We start from the raw sequence: 25,450 nt of genomic DNA, 5'->3' as shown, positions 1-25,450 counted from the left end.
ATGACAAACACTGGAGTGATAGACGAACATGGGAATTTTCCAGCTCTGCAAACCCAAAGTGGCGTCTCCATCATCAATGGAAACTGGGTGATCGACAGGCCTGGCATCTACACTGCTCTGGGAACTCAGCTGACATACCGACGACCAAATGAGATCCGCTCTCGCAACGGAGAGTCCATCACTGCACCAGGACCGCTGACCGAGGACCTGCATGTTTATGTGAGATGCAAAGCGACACTGACTGCTGCATTAATATCATCCTCCCTATGTGTCAAACCACTTGTCTGGATACCAATAATGTCTCTTTTTCTTTTTCTCCCACAGCTGATCTATCAGCAGCCAGGCCCAAGTATCTACTATGAATACAGTCTGCCTTTAAAAACACATCCCACTGCTGAACCAGATATACCTTCTGATATTCTGCCACTGGGTGTGTGCATATTTTCACATGCATAAACACACAAACTGTACGTGAGTGACCCTAAATGGCCACAGTGTCATCGCCTCATACCGAATATTCTGGTTATGCCCTCAGGGAGCATAACGCATAACAGATGCTCCTGTTTGTGCAGAACAGCACTTGTGTGTGTGTGCGTGTGCGTGTGTGTTTGGTGCAGATTTCACTGCAGGGTAATAGAAACGCCAATATGTATCATTTTCAGCATTTTGAAAATTTGATTTGGATTTCGATAATATTTGATAGAGGCAAGCAGCCAAACTTTGTTCTGGCACAGAGCAGTTTCTCGCACCCTGAGACAATAATCGGTCACTTGGGCAGATTTTATTTCATTACCTAATGTTTAACCTTCATTAAAGAAACAGCTTGATGTGTGTCTGCAGACACTGGCAAATAATTGTTTAATTTTAGGAGATCTATTGAGCCGTGTCCCACCCAAAGTACAAATATGCAAGTATTTTATTCCTTACGTTTGTTATCATAATTGTAACTATTTTCTCAGTTAGTGTTCATGAGAGCTGCATCTTTAAGCATTTTATACAGGCATGAAATGAGACAATACATGTATCATTGGATGTCAGTTTTTGAATACCAGTGTCAATTACACTTAACAAACAGACAGCAAACATCTTTTCAAAAATGTAAGTTATTTTTTTGTTCTCTGTGGTGTAACTGGAGCACCATCCACAACTGATTTTTTTCCCTGTAAAACCTCTTGAATTTTCTTTGTGCACTGCTGAATTTTATCATTCATCTATAGCACACTCAGGCTTTACATAGTATTCACTGACTGAAAAATGTTTTTGGTAATTTTAAACCTGCCCAACTAGTGTATGCGATCAGCCACAGTCAGTAAAATTGCCTTTGTGGAGGGCATCTAATTCTCACACTATTATAAGTTGCCCAACTTCTTCCCTCATACCTGTAACTATTTAACTGCACTTCACAAGCTTTGTCTTTCTTGTTGCTGAGCCAGCAGGTCCATCCTATGCAGATGACAGTTTGGACCAAGATGACATCAGCAATAATGACATCATCAAGGAAACCCCCAATCCCACTGAGGTTTCCCCCGATTCCAGCATGAACTCTGAACCTCAGCCCGCCTACACCTGGACAAAGAGCGGATACACAGAGTGCAGCACAACCTGTGGCACTGGTGACAAACAGCATACAACAAAACAAACATACGGTGAACTTATGCTGTCCAGATCTTTATTTAGACTGGCAGCAAGTAGGCCTGAGACCACTGGGACACTGCAGACAAGAAAAGCATATAAATGATCAATAGATGTTAAAACAAAATCTCAGGATGACACATACAAATGTAATAGAAAGATGCAGTCAGTGGTATATCCAGAACATTTTGGCAAAAAGGAAGAAAGGATTTTAGCTTGGTGGCCTGGGAGGGCAGTATGTGGAGGTTTCTATGTAAAAAATAGAATAGAATAGAATAGAATAGAATAGAATAGAATAGAATAGAATAGAATATCCTTTATTAGTCCCTCAAGGGAAAAAGCAGCAAAGTACAGTAAGAAAAATCAAGAAAACACATCCATATATTAAAGACATAAGATACATACACTATATATACAATATAAATAAGAAAAAAATACACACAAGGATACCAGCAACACAAAACTTCATGTCAGTCCTTTGTTCTTTTCTGTCTCTCTTGTTCAGTCTTCTGCATTTTCTTACTGAAAAACCTGAAAATATTTCAATTTTTTTTTCATTCTTGGTTTACACTGCAGGCCAGTCCAAACCTACAGTAATACATTATTTTTAAGGAGTGGACAGAGTTTTAACAGTTACAAGGCATGTTTAAATTCATCAAAGATTCAGCATAGACTAAACCCAGTATCCATTTCCATAGATATTAAACATTTTAAGTTTTTACAGTTTCAAAATGTAAAGTGTTGTTTTACAGTTTATAGTACTGTACAGCATGCCTTATAGAGTATATACTAACCTTTAATGTTTATGTTAATGTTATTACTAATCTTTTTTGTTGAACTCCTGAACACTTTGTTGAACACTGCTCAAGTCACTTTAAACTAATTTCTAATCCTTATTAGATAAATTTAAATTTGGGAAGCACTAATTTGATTTCGTGATTTTAACAGCCTATGGACATAGTGGTAACCATTTGTTTTCCTCCTTTCTCTCCCAGTAAATCCACCCTGTTGACAATAGTCACACATCCATTTAATGACTCTTACACTGTTATTACGAAAGAAAACAGCTTTGCTTCCTGTCAAAATGTTATTCCATATAAACACATACTCCCTTGCTTAGTCTCTTTTGTGTGTCTACGCTCTTGCCAGGTAAACGTCAGGTGTTCTGGGAGTGTGTTGAGCAGGATTCCAAGGCGACTGTTCCTGCTGACCTTTGCGATCCCTCCACTGAACCAACAAACCGGGAGGAGGACTGCAACATCCAGTCCTGCCCTGCATAGTGAGCAACACACACGCCTGATGCCTCAAAGATGTTAGGTGTTACACAGAACGAGACACACACACACACACACACGCATGAAGCACACTGTATTAGTTCCACGTGGCGCTGTGACTTTCAGGGTGAAGTGCGGTCGATCACACATTCAAACCATGAATCTGTCATCAGTCACAGTCAATCACACTGACTGACTTTAGTGTGGTTTTTGTTTTCTTGTCTTGTGGTGAATACCGCAAGAGATCGCTAAGATATAGCAGGACATGGGTTAGTGCATCAACTGTATGTTTGGTTGTGGGTTTGTCAGATATTTTGCCCACACCGTCAGTGAGCTGTAATCGCTGTCATCCTGAAATACACCCAATTTCATGTTTTCCATGAAAACTCACACTTTCATTCACGTGCTAACATAATTGAACAAGGGTTTTCTAATCATCAGTTAGCCTTTCATCACCATTAGCTAACATAATGTAGCATTAGAACACAGGAGTGATGGTTGCTGGAAATGTTCCTCTGTATCCCTATGTAGATATTCCATTAAAAATCAGCCATTTCCAGCTAGAATAGTCATTTACCACAGTAGCAATGTCTAGACTGTATTTCTGACTAATTTAATGTTATCTTCATTGTAAAAAAAGACATTTCTACGTGACCCCAAACTTGTGAATGGTAGCGTATATGTTTCCACTGGAAATGCAACAGCAGCAGAAGGTTTCAAGACTGAAACTTTAGTAGTAATAGCAGAAAAAGTCTCAACTTGTGCAGCATAAATTAGCCAACATTGTGAGCCTGTTTTTTATGATCTGGCTGTATAATACTCCTTAAAACCTGGGAAAGCTGACCGCACACAATAGGTGCGGTCAAAACGAAGACAGAAAGCTAGGACACACTCTGCTTGGGGGAGGTCATTTCTGAACTCATGCGTCACCAATGAAACCACATCTGCTGTGACGTACTGAAAAAAACAACTGTGTTTTACTTCCTCCAACCTTCCCTCTGTCCTCTGTGGTTGGTTGACAGCTGGGATGTGGGGGAGTGGTCCGAGTGCAGCAGGAGGTGTGGGCCTGGCACTCAGCATCGCCAGGCCATCTGCCGCCAGGTCACCCACGTCCAAGTCAACGGGACGGAGACTGCGGTTACCGTGACACCGGTGCTGTGCGGGTCGACCGATAGACCGGTGACCAAGTCGACATGTCAGCTGAAGATCTGCAGTCAGTGGGAGATAAGATCTGAGTGGAGCCCTGTGAGAAAAAGCACACACATGTCATTATTACTAGCACACAACTACACTGTTGTAACTGTAGTTTCATCAGCTGTAGATAAAAACTCTTTAGATCCTTAGTTAAAGTATGACCAATACCACAATGTAATAATGCTCTATGTCAAGTGAAAGTCCTGCTTTCTACTAGCCTAGCCGCGCTAGACAACCCACGGCAACGAATTTATTCTCTGCCAGGGTGGGTCTAGTTACCCTCCATAAGGCTCGAGGCTGGATGCTTCTAAAACTGGCCGGACGAATCACCATGAAGTGTAGAGTCAGAAGGCGGACGTAACTAAGTGACGACAGAGGCGCGACGATTCTGACAGAAACAACCGGCGCACAATAAACAGTTATCTTTCGACTCGGCTTTCGCCACAGCCCTTAAAGATTTGAAGCTAAAATTCAATTTGAAAGATAAACAAAGGACGGCACTGAAGTGTTTCATTGAGAAGAAAGACGTATTTGGACTTATGCCGACGGGATATGGCAAATCCTTAATATACCAGTTGGCTCCGCTGGTTGGGAAGCTAATGGGACTCAGCCACAATCCGCCGGCGCTCTAGGAATACGCCAGCCGATTCGTTGCGCTGATTGATTGTATACCTACCCAACTGCTGCAGAGTGATTTGAAAGACAACCTTTTAGCCGCCTCCCTCCCTGTTGAGCGTTCCTAGACCCTTGTGTCTTAAGAGCTGGGTCTAGCGCGGCTAAGCTAGCTTTCGACAGCAAAATAATGAAAACATCAAAATTGCTCTTTATACACATATTACATTATTATGTATCTTGTAGTATTATGAAATGTTTCAGCACTTAAAATGCTAAATCAACGTCACTTTAAAATTTTATCCATTTGGCAGATTTTATATAGCTTCTAGACACTTCTGGTCACCAGCTGAGAGTCTTTATATTCTCGCTTTAGGAAGTCATGCAAATCACTTCAAACATGTAGATATTTCTAGCTGTCTTGCACACAGAGAATATTTACAGATTTTCTGTGACAGTCTGGTCAAAGGACTGTAAGACCCGTTCCAAAATCTCCCACTTGGGAGCTAAAGGTGGATTTTGATGTAGTCTTTACATCATTACCCTGTTGTGGAAGACAGTTTTCACTGCAGGATATTTGCATCCAGAATTTAGTGACATTTAGTGGATCTCAATATGTGCAATGCTTCTCGTCCCAGTGGCTGCTGAATATTTCCACCCAGTACAGCCAGCTAACAGCTTTATGAGCAATGTGTACATTAAACGTCTCATTATCAGGGACATAATAGACAATCTGGCTCCAGGAAAAATGCTCGTATTGTTTCCAAGCCTAAATTACCTGCAGTGTTGCTTTTATTTCTCTCTTCCCATCACCTTTCTGTGTTTTCCGCCGTTCTCCTCCAGTGCTCAGTGCCATGTGGAGTGGGCCAGCGCAGCAGGGAGGTGGTGTGTGTGAGCAACCTGGGTGATGTGGATGACGACCAGGAGTGTAACATGAACCTAAAGCCTGACACTCTACAAAACTGTGATATGGGAGCCTGTGCACGCAGCTGGTTCACCTCCCTCTGGAGCCAGCGGGTAACACTGAAACTGTTAGTCTGAGTGTGAAGCTGTGTGAGTGTGTGCGTGTGCGTGTGTCGAGGAGGAGAGTGTGACACAACAGCAGGGATAAAAGTGAAGTCATGTTAAAGTCTTGAATTGCCACCTATTGAAAGTGCATGTGTGTGTGTGTGTGTGTGTGTGTGTGTGTGTGTGTGTGTGTGTGTGTGTGTGTGTGTGTGTGTGTGTGTGTGTGTGTGTGTGTGTGATATTATCCCTCAGTGCTCTGCAGAGTGTGGTAAAGGCAATCATACCAGGTCGGTAGTTTGCCTGATGGATCACGTGACGGATCTCCCACTGGACAGCTGTGAAGGGGAACGCCCACCAGAGGGGACGTTATGTGACTCAGGCCCCTGCCAAAACCGGCTGGAGTGGTATACAGGACCGTGGGGTCAGGTACTTCACACACATCTAGTACTCACACACACTATTAAAACCACGCCCATTTGAAGCCTCATTTATGTGTCTGGGTGATTTAAGTGTTCGACAGAGTGCGGGACTGGCACACAGACCCGGAGTCTGGCTTGCATTTTCATCAACGATGGTCAAATGGAAGTTGTGGACCAGTTGAAATGTTCCACCCTGGCTCAGCCAATCACAGCTCAGCTGTGCATATTGAAGCCGTGTGGCGTCCAGTGGTACATCACAGAGTGGAGTTCGGTAAGTGTCATCAAGTCTGCCTCAGTTCATACCAGCCACAATAAATATACACCAATCAGGCAGAACATTATGACCACCTGCCTAATGTTGTGTTGGTCTCCTTTATGCTGCTAAAACTCCTCTGACCCAGTGGGGCATGGACACAGGACCTCTGGGGATGTCCTAAGGCACCAGGATGTGGGCAGGGAATTCTGTGGGTCCTGTGGGTTGGATTTGGGGGGTTGTTTGACCTGCAGTGTTTAGGCAGGTGGTACGTGACAAACATCCACATGAATGTCAGGACTCAAGGTTTCCCAGCAGAACGTTGCATTAGAACAAAATAATCGATGTCATTCACTTCACCTGGCTGTCAGTGCTCAAAATGTTGTGGCTGATCGGTGCTTATCTTTTTGTCACAACTGGGATGGCGCCTTATAGTTAACTGCAATACAGTGAATATTGAAAATAATCTCATGCTACTCAGCAGGACCAGGAACATTACCTTTAAAGGCCCCATTTTCTGCCCATTTTCAGCAAATTGTCATATGTTCCCAGATTACTAAGTGATCCAATACTTTTTAATGATAGTGTACATTTTGCACTGCAGTGACCACCAAAACATTGTACTTTTACCTTTGTTGTAAGAACATAAAACCTTCAACTGGACATTTTTAAAAAAAACCCATAAAACTCAAACTATTTGTTTCACCAGATCTCACTACAGGCATGTCAGAATATGCTTTGTTTTATCATTTGAATGAAGCGACCCTTTCAGAACGATATCTGCCTGGACTGGCAAATCAGTGTGAACTTCTTCAAGTTCTTTTCATGTTATTTGAATGACGCTCTGCACAACATTTGCATTTTAGAAAAAGTTCAGAAGTGTTACATGAGCTGATACGTCACAGTGTCAGTCCACAGATTAGTTTGTGTTTAATCTATCTTCTCTGCCTCTGCTCTCTTTTTCTAACACCTCAGTGTTCACGCTCCTGCAGCGGAGGCTACCGTGTACGTGAGGTTCGTTGTCTAACTGACAACATTGTCCCAAGCGATCGCTGTGACCCCAATTCGATGCCGGAGAGTCGAGAAGAATGCAACAAACAACCCTGTCTAGCAGAAATAGGTAAGTCTGCCAAGCAGTGCGTAGTTTTGCACACTGTGTGATTAATATGGGAGCCGCTCTGTCACAGCAAGATCAGACTTGACCTGTTAGGACTGAGATCTCTCTGTGATGCTGTCAAGATGGATAACGTTACGATGGGGAAGATATTGACTTGGAGTCCTCTTGGCACGATGTTGTCAGTTAGACCAGGAGGAATTGTGAAGAAAAAAGGGAGGAAATATTACCAGTTTTTGAAGATTTGGATGGAAAGGAAACGTTCCACTCAAATTCTTTAAAAACATATATTGGTAAAAAATAATATTAGTAAAAACTGTAAGTGCCAAAAGGACTTCTTTTTATGTTAAAACACTTCTGAAGTTCATTGTAATGGTGATGAAGAATGAGCTGTGTTTGTGTGAGATCACAAACTGGAAAAATCCTCCCTCAAATATCTGAATGTTATTTTAATCCAATATACAGTAGCTTCTGAAAAATTCCTGGAATTCAGCACTGACATGATCAACACTGTACACAGACAGACAGACGGACAAAATAAAATAATAAGATTAAAGTAAAATAGCTCAATTCAAATAAAATAAAAAAGCAAAAAAGAAATTATATTGATGGTTTCATATATTTTGGAAAGAAACTGTTATTTTAGAGACCGTTCCTAAATTATTACGATGAAACACCTTTAATAATGGATAGACCTAAAAGATTTGCAATGGAGCTGTGTTATTTTACAGATTTGGCCTAAATTATTACGTAACGAGTTGTTCACACATGCTCAAGATTGTTAGCTAATGGTCATATATAATATATAATTACATTTTCTATGCCAGTAATAATAATAACATATTACTTTTTTAGATGAAAATTTACAATTTAAAAAATAACCCTGCAGAGCCCCGCAGGTGGAATTACTTAAAGTGATATTTCTCTGTGTTTTGACCCAGTTTGTGGGCTGCAACATATTATGTAAACTCACTTTAGAATTTACAATAATAAAAGTTTTATTTCAGTAAATAAATACCACAAGTAAATGTCTGGGGACAAAGTGCAAAAAAATAAGCAGCGTAGTGACCTCCAGCAGCAAGATGCGGTAACAATACAAAACTCCTCAGAAAGGACAATTCAGGCAATTAAACCAACATTAATGTTTATTCTGGAAAATATCTTCAGACCCCAAATATAACTTCAGGACTGAAGCTTCAGATTTGAATCAGAAATTTTGCACAAAAATCACTCTTTGTATTATGCCGTGGATTAGTGATAATGCAATGATGCAGAACCATTATTAGATTATATGGAAGAAATCTCTGTTGATTTCACCTTTAAAACTCATCTTTGTGTATCAAAATTCCATAATATTTTTTTTTCCAGTTAAAAAAATCCTCTTAAAGCCTTGAATGTGTTTAAATGAAGAAGCAGTTTGCAAATTTCCTGTAATTCCTTTACTGATTTTTTGGAATTTTGATTTCAACTCAAGTTCTGAGACTATATGACTGATTCAGTCTGGTTGGATACAAGAATTAGCATCAACACTTCCACCAAGGAATGATGAAACCAGCCTACTATTTATTCTGAGTAGATGAACGTGATGAAATACAAAGAATCAAACTTTTTTTATTTTATTTCTCGACCTTATGTGTTCTTTCCCTTCACAGATCCATCATGCAGCGATCAGTATCATAACTGCGTGGTGGTGGTTCAAGCCCGACTCTGCATTTATCCGTACTACAGGAGCGTCTGCTGCGCCTCCTGCTCTCGTGCTGAGAAAACACACCCCAACTCATTTCAGAAAAACTACATCCGCAGGTGATACTGTCCCAGAAAGGTTAAATTCACTTCAGGTCATTCCTGGGAAAAAACAGTACTGTGATGTTGACAGCTAGCGTTATCTGGAGGGTGCCTCAGTGTGAGAATGTAGACTGTGATTTTATATTTAGTCAGCCAGCCTGCCACTGATACATGAACTGGGAAATCAGCTACTTGTTTCTGTTAAGCCACAGAATAAATACTGTTATTCAACTGAGATCTTAGTGCATCGGACACCAAACTGTACAAAAACCTCATGACAACACATGCACCCACACAAACTTTTATGGGAATTTCATTATGATCAAATCTAGATTTCCGTTAATATTGTACCTTTAAACTGGACTGGTCACACTGGGTGATGTACTTCTATATTTATTCTTAATAAAGGCTGTATAACGTCTGGTATTCCGCTGTATTTCGTAGTACTACAGAGGTTACAGAAAACATTTAACTGTTTGCATGTTACTTGCTGTCTCAACCCTCCACTGATCACAACAAGCACAAAGTATTTTCTCAGTTTTAGTTTCAATTTGTAAAGAAAAAAAATCTTATAAAAGTAATGAATTATCCAAAAACATCTCTGCTCTTTCAGATATGTTAAATTCAAACCTATTGTACCTGCTGTAGTCTCAGGAACCAGTGGTTTCAAGTTCTGTAATTGAATGAGGAGACACTTTAATAGATAGACTGACCGGCAAAGTACATGATCATAAAGAGAACATTAAAGATCAGTTGGTTGCAGTTGTGGTATTACTTAAGCACACCACCAAAGTTTGTATTTAAAACTGGATTAAATGCTTGTTAAAATAAATGCATGCAAAGTCTACAACTGCACTTATTTATGTGCTGTAACATCAAAACAGATTCATCCATGTGGCCAGTTCTATTGTTTCAGCAGCTTTATGGCAACTTGGGTTCGTATTTGAATCCAACCACCCTCTCCTTTGTGTTGCTTTCTTTGCAAAATACAGCTTAGAACAAATTGCCACACACTGTAGCAGCCTGTTAAAAATGATGTCAGGTAGTGACAGAGGAAATATTCGAATCTTTCACTTAAAATTTACAGAACGTTGCAAAATTACTGTGTCTCAAGTAAAAGTTGTGTTTTGGATCCATTACAGAGGAAATAATAGCACAAGATATTTTTTAAAAAAATGAATGGATTCAATACAAAAATTAAAAATTCCCTATGTGATGATCCACTTTTACATGTTTGCAAGGTGGTATACTGATGTATTACTCTGTAAGCTAAGTAAAAATGACTTTTTGATACATTGTATAATCTATAATGGATGATTGCATATAAATCATAAGCCTATATAATTTGTAAAGTGACTATCTGAGCCATCTGTACCAACCAACAGCTGCTAAATGATGTGGAGTAAAAAAGTAGTCTGAAATTCAGCATCACATCAAAAATACTTAAGTCTAATTTGTACTTGAGTAAATTTACTGTTATACGTATTTCTGTACTGGAGCCAAGAACAGGCCATAGACTGTAGAGACAATATTGTAAACCTCAAATTGGATGCTTTTGTTGACTCTCTAGAAGTGCAAAAAACTGCTACATCTATTTGAAGAATCAAAGATTTGCCTCCAATTAAATGCTCAGGTGAAAGGAATCCCATAATACCTATTACACTGAATTTGTTTTGCTATGTTTCAGCTGCATATTTAATCAAAAGCGAAGAAGAGACCACAATGGCTTTGCATTCTTTCAAGATAGTAAGACCATTGCTTTAATTGGACAGCTGGGCTGACAGCATGTAAAAGGCCATAATTCAATCACATGAACTTAAAGCACAGAAAGAAACATTAAATGAACACCAATGACAAAAGCACGTTGCATTCTCTGTTTCTTATAAAACAAATTAAACGTAGCACGGGGACCCAAACTCTCGTACATACACACTCCCCCATTTTGTAGCTATACATATTCATTAGTCATGTTCCCGAGGTGCTCCGGAGTCTCTCTCTGTACGTGGATGCAAGGCTGCACTGGTAGGTCCATGCTAGTAGGCTGTTGAGGATGTGTGACAGGACTAAACAGCTTTAGGGCGAGCCTGGGCCTTTGGCATTGAGGGATGTAGGGTCCACATTCACCAAAAAATATCCATCTACGTCTTGACTAAATCGGTCGGACACCATTACCCCAAAAACATTCAAGGCTCTCTTTCCATGCTGATAAACTTAAACCCATTCTATTTTCATATTTATAGGAACAGAAATGGCAGCCACTTGTATTTTTTGCCCTTTTTTCACTTGATAGCTCTTCTTTTTTTTTTTTTTGCTTTGACCTTGGCATAGGGGACCAGACAGTCAGATGTTAATGTCACCGTTACTGAGAAGTTTAACAATAGGCTCTCTACAAACACAACTGCTAGCTCGCCCCCCCCTCCCTCCCAGCAAACCCACCCGACCCTTATTGTCCTAAAACTGAACAATCACCACGTCAGTTCTGAAAATACTATGGCAAGTGACATTTCCCCCACTTAAGTTTCAACAAAAAATATATTTTCGCTCCCCGTCGATTTGTTCAGCTTATCAAATGCAATAACTGGTCTGTTTTCTCTATAGCATCGTACCAACATTCACTGATTTCAATATTGTAGAAGTTGTACAAAGACATAAATACAGTAGGATACAATACAGTAAAAAATACAAAATAAAGTTGATATAGTTTTTTTTTTCTTAAATGATAATTTACCAGAGGCAAACCCAGAAACGGATCTTTGACACTAGGCAAAAAACACTAGAATTACCCCCTGAGGTAAAATGATAAGAGAATAGCCATGTCTCAGACCAGAGCTTACTCCCAGATAACTCACTACTTTCTTGTTATTTGCAAGTAGTGTGCTATGTACAGGACAACAGGCAAAATGTGGGTGTCCTGTGTGACACAGTTAATGTGTACTACGCAAGTGCACTAGTTCGGGTGTTATTATACTAGTGAGACATTAAGCTACGGAAAACGTGAAGGCACAATTATCAGAGGCAGGATATACCTCGAGAATCTAACAACAGTTGTGGCATCGAGGGAGTAAGATTCAAAAAGGGGAAGGAACACGAGGGCAAATGAAAGTGTATAGTTTAAGGTATGGTTCAGGTCTGACGACGACGAGGCAGTGAATTAAGTTAAGGCCAAATTACTTAAGATCGTCCAGTCAGAACGCTCCGACAGTAAAGATGATGTTAGACCTGACATTTCAGAGATTTGCTATACAATATCAGTTGAAGACCAGAACTCTCTCTATATTTTGTAATAGCCTGGCTCGCTACATAGGATTTTTCTCAAGGTTAAGTCAATTATATTAAACAAGGCTTTTTTTGCTCTTATTCCAGAGGTTGTTATTACGCACAATAATGTATAAATGTATGTTACAAGAATATGCATGGGCTTCAGTCTATAATATCTCAGTAAGGAGTACATCCAAGCATTCAGGGTGAGGACTTTGGCTTTGAAAAGTTAGTCTACATATGCACAAATATGAAACACACATAGAAAATGCACCATAAAAAAATGGACATGAAAAATAAAGGGAAAAAAAGGAAATGAACTAAATGGCTCACACACTGATGTGTCACTTACAACCACTCTCTCACTCAGAACCATTTCCTCGAAAACAAACAAAAAAAAAACATAAAACAAAAAAAAGATATGTTTTCAAGTTTCACCTTTTCATAACCCTCACGTTTTGTCTGCGATCGCAGACTTGTTTAGAGCTGAAAAGAAACGAGAAATACAAAAAGGAACAAAGACGGGGGTTTGGAGGGCTTCAAGGGGTAAAGTTCAAGTTTGTCATTCCTCATGTGCAAGTCAATATAAAAAATGCTACAACTCGTACAACGCTTTTGTCAACAAGACAGGTTCAGGGCAGGCCAAGTCCCCCCCCGCCGCCGTGGTTTGCTAAATAAAAAGGGGCTCGGAAATTGGCAGGCCAGCTTGCTCATCCATGACGCAATGCACAGTCTCCACTGCACTGTGTTTTCTTCTCCAGTTCTTCATCTCCTCCGTCTCTCCACTCACGTGAAGAAAAACTGTGGGAGTCTGCCATCTTTTGTCTCTTCTCTTGTGGCAGAAGAGTCATCACCCTCCTCCACTCTGAAACCCCACTCTTTCGTTCCTATGACTTCTGTTGAGGTTGACTATCTCGTTCGTCAGGTTAATCCCTCCTTATGTCTCTCACTCGCTATCAGTCTCTATGTCCGAGTCAGACCACTGCACCGGGGTCAGTTTTCCATTCCGCTGAGCATACTCGATGACCGCTGTGTAGCAGAAGTAATACTGATCCCAGGTCTGGATGCTGAAAGCCCTCTGCGTTCGCATCCGCCGCACCGTCTGACAGACATCTACTGTGCCGATGTCCTCTAGCCGGGACAGGCAGATGTCCAGTGTACAGAATGTGCCTTTCAAAGACCAAGATAGAGCAGTTAGACAAAAATTCATTACCAAACAGATTCTCAGTAGTTCACATTGCAGATTCAACAACGGGGGAAACCTGAGACTGAATTCAGCAGTGGCCACTTGATCATACTGACCTCATTTTGCCTTTAGAGTTGCCTAAATTCTCAGCTGCATGATTCAACAATATGCAAGGTCTGCAATTCTTAACATCAAAAACTGTCTACTGAAATCTGGAACCTAATTCTTGTTCCACATTCCAACACACATCTACTTTTGGAAGAGGTTTTGATGTAAAAGTACTGTTTCAGGAACTTCAGATGTTGGGCCCTATTTTAACCATGTAAGCAACAAGTGCAAAGACACGCTGGACACACCAACTGTGTGGGCGTCTCCAAGCGCACCTGTTATTTTGGTTCACTTGTGTGCAGCAGCGCAATGTGCCACAAGTTGAACACAGACCAGAGGGTGTGGTGGTCACATCACTGGTCTCATCGCTCTGAAATACAGTAGCTGCACCAGTAACAGTGACGCAGGAGGACAACAGCTCAACAAATAAAAAGAGGCTGTAAGTTGTTGTTGTCTGGATGGGGCAAACTGACACGAGCTGAAAACACACCAGCTTATATCTGCAGCCAGTGGTGCAATGTGCGGTTTCATTTATACCGTCAAAGATAAAACAATAATTTAAAAAAATATGTATAGATACGTTCAGTTTAAATGAGAACATAAATTTCAGTTATTTCAGTGTTCTTTTATATTAATCTGTGAAATGTTACACAGCAACATCCGCACAAGAATAAAACATGAAACACTACTAAAATAGCAAAGGAGGCCATTGCAGACAGGATTGGAGAGCAACTCTAATCTTACATCTACCCTATAAACATCTGAACACAGAGACATAACAGACCAGTCTGCTGTGTGCAGGACTGAATTTGGTTGATTTGGAGCAGAGTGGTGTCATTTGCAAGTGATTTCATTGAGGTAAACACAGCAGACAGGCTTATGCTTACCTCTGGCATGACACTTCTTAAATCACAGGTTGAATATTTATCAGACTGTGTCCTCTGTCTTTCAGAGAGCGGCAGAGTCTAAGTTACCTCAAGGTGAAACATTTCACACAGCACAAAGCAGCTGCATTTAATAGATACTGCAATTAAAAAAAAAAACAATCTACGGATCAACGGTTACTTGTACTGGCCAGTTAAAAGGCATTCACTGGTTTTAAAATGGTTTATTTTCTTTATTTTTTTGCATTATTCTGTCATTGTTGCACATTCATTTAGAGTGTTTAGTTTGCTCCTGACTAAAATCACCAAAGGAGTAGCAGACTAACACTGTGCAAGAAAGAAACACAAGTAGCTCTGAGACTTTACTTAGCCTGAAGTCTGAGACAGATGTTCCATCAGAATACCAACAACTCACTTTCCACTGCTTCAATTCAACCTATTTGCAGCTCTCCTCCCACCTGTGCACTGGCCCTCTGCACTTGACATCCAAAAAACAAAACAAAACACACAGCTGGGCGAAACAAGTTTTAAGGTCAGGAAACTACCAAACAGTCACAACACAACTTGTTGTGCTGGCATTAAAATTGCTCCCTGGATCTAATTTAGACAGAATTCTTGTACAACTGCTTGTGTTTAAACAACATTTAACATTTTTGGAACATTAATTTTGTTAAATGAAAAAAAGGTTTTCCAGCAAAACATTCTTGTGCAAAATGTTGGATAAAACAAGTTCTGGTTTTGCATAGAAAACCAAGTCACCATCTTTATTAGTGCCATCTGCCTCAACCGTTTAACATCAGCACCAGCTCACAGCTTTGCCTGTAGTGATGAATGCAGCTCACAGAAGTCTTTGTTTGAAGAGGTGTGCATGATTAAATGGCTACATGAAAATCTATTATACAACTATATTTGACATAAGGTTTGTGTTTACCTGTGCGGCCGATGCCAGCACTGCAGTGCACAACCACAGGGGGGCCCCCTGGAGAACCCCTCCAACTGGATCCCAGGTTCTGGACTGCTGCCTCCCTCCTTTGAAGTACATGCTCACGGAAGTCCAACATAGCAGAAGCACTCTTAGGCACCCCAAAGTCTGGCCAGCTGACATAGAGGTAGTGGCACACTTCCCGTCTCTCTCCAGACTAAGAGGAGGTCAGGAAAGCTCATGTTAGAATATAATTAAGACATCAGCCTGTTTTTTGGACTGACACTACTCGTGAGCCTGTCAGTAATCTTATCAGAACATGTTAGATGTTGATATTTTACAGAGATTATACTGACAAAAGCAATCTGACAATCTGGAGTCATCTGTGCCAGGTTATCTTTTATGAGTGTTATTTACAACTCTGAATAGATCAAAGAGTGATGAAATTTACCTGTGTGTTGTAAAGTTCAAGAAGAGAGAGTTTGAAGTCCTGAAACACCTGGATGTGTGTATTCCTGACCAAGAAGTATCCATGCTGCTCAGTTCTGCCCTCCTCAAGAGGCCAGTACTGACCACATTTGACACGTCCACGCTCTACCACCCTGAGACACACAGAGAGAGAGATAAACCATTTCATCTCATTCTCACTCCATCAATGACTACTTGTCTACTTTGGAGCTCATATTAGATGCATAAAAACTTGACAATAAAGTTAACACCAAATATCGAAAGTGAGATCTCACCTGGTGGTCATGACAATTATAAGTACCATTTGTTCCCACACCATGCGCCAGAAGTCACCAAAGGTTTTTGGCAAAGGACCTGAGAAACACAAATTCTGTCAGATCATGGTAACACCAGACTGTACGCTACAAATGACTGACCACAAAGGCTAGGCCTGGAGAAGAAAAAAATTAAATACTGCAAGTGAAAATACTGTAATTAGCAAAAGATTTAGGTGCTTAGATGCTTAGCCTCTTCTCCATCTCACAGTTTCACTGGCTAGTAACTCATGTACATCACAGTGATCCAAAATCCATCCATCCATCCATTATCTATACACTGCTGTATCTTCTGTAGGGTTGTGGGGGGGCTGGAGCCTATCCCAGCTGACTTAGGCCCAAGGCACGGGACACCTTGGACACCCTGGACCCACTGGGCCACACATAGAAACAGACAACCAAGCACACTCACATTCACACCTATGGACAACTTAGAATCACCAGTGAACCTCAGCATGTCTTTGGACTGTGGGAGGAAGCTGAAGCGATCCAAAATCCAAACTTTCAAAAAAATGTGTACAAGTGTACATATCAGAACTGGTGCTGTTTTAAAGGCAGGGGTGCTCACAGCAAATACTAATTTGATTGCTTTCCCTGTTTATTGCAAGTTAATTGAGAAATTAATCCTATTTGTGAAGTTATGTTAGAATAATCTAATATATAAAGATATTATTAACAGGCAGAGCATGAACATATGTAAATAGCTGCTCACCCTGAGTAGCGATGTAGGCGTTGCTCCTCTTGTACCCATCCATGAAACTGGCATTTATGTAATCTGATGTCTGTAAAACACACAGCAGAGGAGGTGTGGGGTTTACAGCTTGGACTGAAGACCTACTGCTTCCTATAGGAAGTCGTTAAGAACACCATGAACTAATAATAGAATGAGGTCCAGGATTTACTTACTGTAAGTAGCGAGATATTTGGAAAGTCACATACAACTCATATGAATATACAGCAGATTCAGTCAATCTTCTTTAGTTAATATGACTCCTTAAGCTGCAATGTCAGTCCTAACATGCATCTTACTCAAAGTAACTGCTAATACACATTAATATTCCATGTGTGGTACCTAGTGGGAATCCTGACTGTCTCACAGTGCCAACCACACTTTACTAAACTACATCCAGGCAACTCATAACAACATTCGTTTCTAAACATAAAGGTGACAGGTGGTGACAGCAAATTTAACAGCAGCAAACATTTATAAACTTTCTTTCATCTGCAAATCAATAAAGTGAGGCTGACATTTATCCAGAGACCACCGAAACAAGGGAATTCATGAATACCTCATCCTCATCATCACAGAGCTGGCAGAGTCGCACTCGTGACTGGTCCAGGCAGAGAACATCGCTGTACCTGTTCTTGATCTGATTGGATAATTTCCTGCAAGGGCAGAATTGAGTTGTGAATTGTGGGCGGCTGACATTTTGTTACAGTTTTCCTTTACCAGCTGAGACAGAATCACACAGAATAATGAGTAGAATAACACAGAATAACAAGTCTTACTTGGAGTAGTCGAAGCTGCCTGCTGGTGGTTCTTTGCGGATCTCCTCGTACTCCTGGTAGATGCCCTTCTTCTTCTTCCTCTTCACGTGCTCCACCAGCTCATGCACTGTCATACCGCCCTGTTCTGGCATGTGAACAGACACTTCCATGCAGCGGTTCTCATCCTCATGACCCCACGATGAGGACAGGGACGGTGACTGTGAGGAAGGCTGGTGGGGTGGACGAGGCAGAGATTTCTGAGGCAATGGAGGCACCCCTTCCTCCTCTTCTCCTTCCTCATCGTCTGCCTGTACACCCTCATTCTGAGCCCTATTGGCAGAGTCTGTTGCCTTGCCATCCACTGCAACCCCATCACCTTTCTGTGAAAGCGGTGTGTCAGGGGGTGTGTCTGACTGGGGAGGAGCTTGGCAACTGCGACCATTCATGTTAGCATTGGGGCTGGAGCCGCCAACGGCCAAGTTGGCTCCACTCACTGCTGAGCCGTTCCAGTGTTGGTGGTTCCCCTGCGGCCTGTCTGCAGCAGAATTCAGGCTCTGTTGGTACTGGCCTAGGCCTCGAGTCCTGCCCTCCACTACTCCACAGTGGTTGTGTGGGTTAGCATTGCTATCGTCGTAGCAGTTAGAGTTAGCCATGGGTAGCTCAGTACCTAACTGTGTATTTATGTGGGTGTGGGATAACGTAGTACCAACGCTTGTGTTGCTATTCTCTAAGCTGTAAGAGCGCAACAGGCTGCCCACACAGTCGTGAGTGTCATGCTCTTGTGCATCACCCTGAACTGCGTTTGTGTGAACGTTAACACAAGCCTGGATCCAAGCCACGTGGCTGTACTGGGACGTTCCACCCAGGTGTTCAGGGAGGGAAGAGACTGGGATGTGACTGGCCAACTCATGAGCTTTCACTGTGCATACCTGGTGAAGGGAGAGCAGAGAAAACACATTTAAAATAAAAATCAATGAGCCTCTTAGACATTAGAATGTAAATGTTTGATGAAAATACACAGTCATACCCTTTCTCTAAGCTTCTCGCGGACAAAGAGGCGGAGAACCGCGAAAGGTGCTCGAAACCAAAGAGGGGATGACACAATGAAGACACATTTTAGACGAGCTGGAAAGGCCCCCTGTAAAATACAAACAGGTAAAATGATGAAAAGGGTTTTGACTTTACAGAACACAAAGAAGAAGAAGACAGTCACAAGAGAGAGCAACAGAGAATGTTCGTTATATTTACCTTGAGCAAATTAAGGATCTTGACACAGAGCTCATAGTCAAAATTTCCATAGCTGGAGTTGGTCATGTCGTAAATAAATATGAGTCCGTCTCTTTGAGTTTGTGCACTGGAAAGAAATGAGCAAGATTTTCAGATTAAAAGTGCAGGAGGGCTGAAAAGAAGCAAGCCTCAACATTACACTTACAGCAATAATTTAATGGACTTTTTGGTGTACGCTTAATTTGTTTATGATTTTTTTTTATTTTATTTATAAATTACCGGTAACACCAAAGCAGAATGAGTGAGGTCCTATGTCTCTGATTGTATGATAGGCAAACTATTATTCTTTTTGTGATCTGGTTTCTTTGTTTACTGTCCTTTTGTTTCATTAAATTTGAGAGGATTCATGTAATTTCGTTCAGTCTGTGCTGTTCAGTTTAGCTTTTTATTGATGTGTTCATGTCTTGTGTTGTATATTTTAATTTCTTTTGACAGCAAAACTCAAAAATGTAAAGCAATCCCAAAAAAATAAGCTTGCACTAACAAATAAATTCAATTCATTTATTTATTTATTTAAAAAAAAAAAAACAGCTGACGGAAGACTGGATTGAATAAGTGCTAAGTAGTAAGTAAGAAAGTGTTTAATTTTCAGTCAGGTGTTTGTAGAAAAGTGACCGTAAAAGTGCTCGGGTGTTGACACTACCACATACTAGCAAGACGAGTTTAAATCAGATGAGAAGACGGAGTAACATGAAAAATGCAACCAGGAAAGGAAAAATGAAATAGGACAGAATTAGCAACAAAGCAAAATATAGGAGGTAAACAAGGCGTCACCTCTCTATGGCTTTGTCCAGCTGATATATGATGGCCTGCAACACAGCTTTGTGAGTGGTAATGTCTGGCCGATGGAGGCGGGCAGTAAACAGCGCCAGAGCAGCACCCTTTGCATCACGGCCAGGCTGGTAGAAACATCAACAGGTCAAAATATACCTCATTTTTATTCATAACAGGGCACAGTCATGACCAGTGACTGCTAAATGATACATTAGAGTCCCTTTGTGTCAAGTGGCTCATATTTGCTTCACTACTCACCAGGACTGTAAATTTGCCGCTCAGCAGCTCAGAGCGTAGCGGCTCTTCGTCAGGGTTGATATTGATGATGCCCTCTTTGATTCTTGTGTTCTGATTTTGATAGCGGACAGACAGGACAGAAAAGGGAAACTCATTAGTGTACAGCCAAATTTGCACCTAAGCATCATTGAAAAAGATTAGAAAAACCTTAAAATCTTGGATTCAGTTGCGACTTTGACCTGCTAATCAATTTGTGACTAATAGCAACTTCCAGGATTGTACCTCTAATGTTAATGGCCCACCACTTTTTTGTTTTCATCAGATTATGCCTTTACGGTTTAAGTCATTTCTCCCATCATAGACCTAGCTCTACTACTTGAAACTTCATTATAAACGGATAACCAAAATATAAAAACAAACAGCTTCACAAAGGTAGCATTGGTTGCTGGGGCCATAAATGGGTTTTAAATTAAAATCTGTAACATCGAAAGGACATCATTAGAATTTTCACGGTATTGTGTCCACCACCCAATACAGATCTCCATGGAAACCTCAGCAGACTGACTTCATCTCTTATAGCACAGCATGTCGTTTTTCATTTTTAAACAAGAGCATGGACATTCAGGACTGATTAACAGATTGAGTGTGTACAGGCCTGAAACGATTCCTTGAGTTATTCCAGTAATTCAATCACTAAAATTCCTAGAGGCCAAATTCTCTGAATGGAGGCCTCGTTTAATCCACTACATACTAGACCACATGTCACTAACTGGTGGAACGTGGTCCAGACCCAGACTTCATCCTATACAGACCCGGAACTGTAATAAATCAATTATAAGGCAATTTCAAATTTGATGGGATGCTTCTATTTTAACCGACGCAGCTTTTCTAGTGTTCATGGCATTTAGTAGAATTACAAAGGAAGTTTGACATAGTCAGACTTTGTGTAGGACGGTCTGACAAGAACTAAAATCTCAGTCAGAGTTAACAGGTATGAAGGTGTTTTTCATTTTTTTTGTTAACTCAGATATTCTGCTTCAAAATCGTCCACACAGCAGGCGCATTTAATGCATCATTTCACTCGTTTTCCGCACAAAATGTACCGATCATTTGCAGCTGCTTCAGTCAAATGGATGCTTCAATGGAGAACGAAGAGGAACATAAAAATTCATGACATCATCAATATATGAATTTTAATGATCAATGCAGCTTATTATTGATAACAGACAGCTGCACATTAAAACCATCAAACTTCTTATATTCAAACATAACATTGTATTGAAGTGCATGTCGGTCTGACACTGTCTCATAATAAAGGAAATCACTTTAATTCATGGCCAAATCAAAGCAAAACTAATGTCATTATAATTGAATATTCTCTGCAATAAATACTGATAAACTGATCAGTTTTCTCATTTGTGTTCTATAATGTACAATACCCCTGTACTACACTATATATGTACAATACACAGCAGATGTCCGGCCGTGTTTCACCAGGAGGTTATTTCTGTTGCACGCTCACTTCTGCTTTTGATGCCACATGCCAAGCATGGAATTCAATTACTCGACTAATTGCCAGGATAATCAACAGAATACTCGATTACTGTAATAACTGATAGCAGCCCTAAGTGTGTATTCGATTGTGTAAAATTGAATGAATTGAACTATTATATAAACTAATTTGAATGGTTTTCTAAAGAAAAATCACTGTTACTTAGAAGTTAGTTCAACTGATCTGCCAACAAAGATTAACACTTGGAGAACGTAAACCAGGAACAATTTATCTGATTTTATGCATTGAAAACCAAGTCTGCGGTGATTTTTACAAAATTGTCATGTTTCTATTGTATAGCCAACATTGGACAGGAAAAATGCCATAAAAATATCTTGTAGATATCTTACAGTACTGATGAAGCCCAGTGGTATCCTGTTAACAACAGAGAACGTAAACAGATGTCTCAGTTCAGTCAAACAATGCTCTACCTTGTATGCTTGGAAAAGATCGATGGCTCTGGAGACGTCAAACTTGCGTGCCATAAGAAACTTAACAGCTGTAGGTTGGGAGACGAGCCCAGCACTGTGAGGCTGCTCCCTGCTACGCACCTCACTCAGGAACTCCTCCACAGCCTAGACAGACACGGGAGAGTAGATGGAAGGAAAAAGGTGAGATTGTGGCTATATGTGGTAAGAATAAAAGTAGAAAATTCATTAAAGGGAGCAGACACACGCACAAATGATCAAAATGCTAACTGACACGAGAAGGAAAATGCACAAATCTGTCAGCCCCCTCATCTTCGCAGTTTTTTCCCTGCCAAAGTTACAAAAACGTGTGATGCACATGGTAGCAGCAGGCTGTGCCGCTGGAAGACGCTGCGGATGAGAGCACTCATATGCCAAGAGACAACAGTTAGCTTGTGTTCAACCCAAAGTGGACTGCTTCTGTCCTCAGCAGCTTCATGAAAAACCTTAATCCACTCTCTGATACATAAGAACAAAGATGTTGATATTAAATGTAAATATTCACCCAAACACAGGGTTCCCTGAGAATTTTTTTGGCAGATATAGCAAACCACCTACATCATGAAGGATCTTGGCTCATGATACAGTTTATTGGATGAATGCCTCAAAAAGAGACACACTGCTCAAATATGGGGTATTTGATGAGTAAAATCCGACATTTTCTGTTGTGTTTTTTCCTAAATATAAAAACTTACAGCATAACAGACATACACTAGCAAATTATGACATCCAGTAACAATACCAGGACCTAAAAAGAAACATATCCTAAACCAAAAAAAAAGTACTAGGTGCAATGCCTACAAAGTATACACAGTATCTTAATAAACACAGAAAGGTATTAAATTAGACCTATGTGTTTACACAAAATGGTGAGTTCAGTACTATTGACACCCCTCACATTGTCCTAGATGTAACAGTACATATTTTAAGTTTAACACTTTATATAAAGCAAGGCTCAGAGTTGATTTTTTCCGATTTTGCGTACAAACACAGAAAAATGATGGTATACGTTAATCCACAACCATATAAGGAGCCTGTTAAAAGGCTGATAGGCTGCATGTTAGCGACAGGAATTGATCATTAGCACCTTAAAACAGCAACAAGTCGCTGATTTCAGAAACGAGCTAAATCTACAAATGTTTCGCACTGCAAGTAGTTAATCGATTGATGTTTCTGGATATGAGAAAGTGATGTTATCCATCAAGACAAAAATCTGCAAATCTAGGGAGCCGTTCTGTAATTTAATTTACTGATCAGTTAATCTTGTTAACGTTAGGGGAAGATTAAACAAGTAGCTATAAATTAATGTCATCACAGTCGCTGCGTGACATTTGCTATGGGCTATCATTGTCAGGCCCACCCCTTTTACTAGAAAGTGATGGCAACAACAATGCTAGGAACCAGAGGATCATTTCTGTGAATTCTCGATCGTAAATCCGACAAACAGGACGCTGCTAGTTAGTAGGTGCACAGCAAACACTCGCGTTGTGCGATGAGAGTCCGGATCTTGGTCTTTATTCGCCGTGTCACTGCACAGACGGACAAGCAAAAATTAAGACAACCGCTGTTTGTTCACTTTTAACCCCCACTAGTAGTCCAGTACCACTTCTAGCGTCTAGCAAGACAGCTGTCGAGGAAATTCCCTGCAAGTCAACAATAGCAATCGACTAGCGGCTAGGTTACATGTGGTAGCTGGATGGCTAACGATAGCGTTAAAGACATAGGAAACCACATGTATGAGGCCAACTGCATTTAATGAAATGACGGTAGTCAACATTAGCAATATGAACATATCCGCGTGCTCCATGTAAATCTGAGCTATCAAGGGAGCTAGTACTTGTGAAGCACAGCCGGTTAAATGATCCCTTCTACTACTAGCAAACGCCATCATGCTAACACACATGCTAACTACTGTCATTCACACCGGAGTCAGTCGACTCCGGAGGGTGCGAACGGGCCAGGGCTGTTTACTTCTCCACGGCGCTCTCAGCAACAACCATGTGACAAAATATACGGGAAAAAACGGTGGTGAGAGAAGAAGCTGAAGGTGACATGTATACACCATGAACATGATGGGAAAGTGAGGGGAAAATCGTCAAGAGACCCTTACCAGCTGCTCCTGAGTTGTCAGGGCTTCCGCCATCTTGAAGCCTCCGCAACGTCGCAGCGGGCGCGCCCACCAGCCGCTCGCTCACGCCATACAGCGCGAGACAGACAGCGAGGCCCCGCCCATCCAGGTCCACTTCAGAGCTACACACAGGAACCAATGACAGTCCATCAGCCTCACAAAAACACACATTCCTATGAAATACATTCAAAAAATACTGAAATAAGTAAAAATGCATTGTGAAAGAATAGCCCCCTTTATAAATAAATGTGCCATTATGAAGTACATGGCTCCGGATATAATTAAATGTGGCACTGTGAAATAAAAGTCCTCTGAAATATAGTGTGACAAAAGTCATTTTTCAAATTAAAATGTTCATTTATTTATTCATTTCCTTGTTTATTTATTGAATGGCAAATTTTATGTATTTCAGTGCAATATTTATATTTACAAATGGATTATGGCATCATGACATAAAATTCCCCTTAATTAAAAGACGAGTAGTTTTTTAAATACCCTTTTTAAAATTAAGAAAAAAAAACTGTTTTAAAAATATATCTTTTTTTAATTTATTTGTCACTTCATTTATATATTTCAGGATTTATTATATGACTGTATTTTATGTATTTCTTACGGAATATTTATTTATTTCATGGCTAAATTGTATGCACTTCAGATGAATACTTCTATTTAGAAATAGATATGGCATTGTGATATAAAATTTCCCTGAAATAAGAGATGAGTAATTTTGTGAAAAATGGCCTTTTTAAAATCAAAACAAAAAATAATTGAAAAAATGTATTAAGCATTTATTTGTCACTTATTTATCCAATCCAGGATTTATCTCATGACTATATGTATTCCATGCGAATATTTATCTACTTAACAAAACGGCCTTTAGAGCTAACAATTTTGTAAAAATATATATTCATTTCTTTGACCGTACATGGAATCATACTTCATTAAGTAAGGCCAGACAAAGTCAAGCTATTTACTAAAAAAAAGATAACTAGGGAACAATTAATCCGGATTTACTATCATTAAAACTAGTTTTACCATTACTGTTAGTTAAGCGGCAGCACCAGTAGTCGTGCTCGTACACGGGAA

The 25,450-nt window shown here is 40.4% G+C and overlaps 2 protein-coding genes across 2 annotated transcripts; one reads left to right on the top strand and one right to left on the bottom strand.

Annotated features, from left to right (window-relative positions):
- adamtsl7 (ADAMTS-like 7) lies at window positions 1-10,180 on the top strand. Its single transcript, XM_051945963.1, has 8 exons — window positions 1-219; window positions 2,793-2,911; window positions 3,929-4,202; window positions 5,556-5,729; window positions 5,973-6,146; window positions 6,231-6,410; window positions 7,368-7,512; window positions 9,159-10,180. The coding sequence occupies exons 1-8, from the start codon at window positions 1-3 to the stop codon at window positions 9,311-9,313; spliced, it is 1,440 nt and encodes a 479-aa protein (XP_051801923.1). The 3' UTR covers window positions 9,314-10,180.
- An 844-nt stretch (window positions 10,181-11,024) lies between these two features.
- ptpn9b (protein tyrosine phosphatase non-receptor type 9b) lies at window positions 11,025-24,438 on the bottom strand. Its single transcript, XM_022206055.2, has 13 exons — window positions 24,347-24,438; window positions 22,201-22,344; window positions 20,239-20,328; window positions 19,981-20,105; window positions 19,168-19,273; window positions 18,947-19,057; window positions 17,941-18,848; window positions 17,721-17,817; window positions 17,144-17,213; window positions 16,393-16,471; window positions 16,101-16,251; window positions 15,659-15,866; window positions 11,025-13,719 (listed from the first exon to the last, which is right to left on the bottom strand). Exons 1-13 carry the CDS (start codon window positions 24,377-24,379, stop codon window positions 13,496-13,498), a joined length of 2,346 nt encoding a protein of 781 aa, XP_022061747.1. The 5' UTR covers window positions 24,380-24,438; the 3' UTR covers window positions 11,025-13,495.
- Window positions 24,439-25,450: the final 1,012 nt, after the last annotated feature.

This window comes from Acanthochromis polyacanthus, chromosome 3 (assembly GCF_021347895.1).
Source record: "Acanthochromis polyacanthus isolate Apoly-LR-REF ecotype Palm Island chromosome 3, KAUST_Apoly_ChrSc, whole genome shotgun sequence".
NCBI lineage: Eukaryota > Metazoa > Chordata > Actinopteri > Pomacentridae > Acanthochromis > Acanthochromis polyacanthus.
Note: the sequence above shows the minus strand (reverse complement) of the source record. Positions and strands in the feature narration are given on the sequence as shown.

Coding starts and splice junctions, on each gene's coding strand:
- adamtsl7 (XM_051945963.1), top strand. CDS start 1: ATGACAAACACTGGAGTGATAGACGAACATGGGAATTTTCCAGCTCTG. Junction 220..2,792: donor CCGAGGACCTGCATGTTTAT/GTGAGATGCAAA, acceptor GGTAAACGTCAG/GTGTTCTGGGAGTGTGTTGA. Junction 5,730..5,972: donor CCTCCCTCTGGAGCCAGCGG/GTAACACTGAAA, acceptor ATTATCCCTCAG/TGCTCTGCAGAGTGTGGTAA.
- ptpn9b (XM_022206055.2), bottom strand. CDS start 24,379: ATGGCGGAAGCCCTGACAACTCAGGAGCAGCTG. Junction 22,345..24,346: donor TGACAACTCAGGAGCAGCTG/GTAAGGGTCTCT, acceptor GTGTCTGTCTAG/GCTGTGGAGGAGTTCCTGAG. Junction 17,818..17,940: donor GGCAGCTTCGACTACTCCAA/GTAAGACTTGTT, acceptor CTGCCCTTGCAG/GAAATTATCCAATCAGATCA.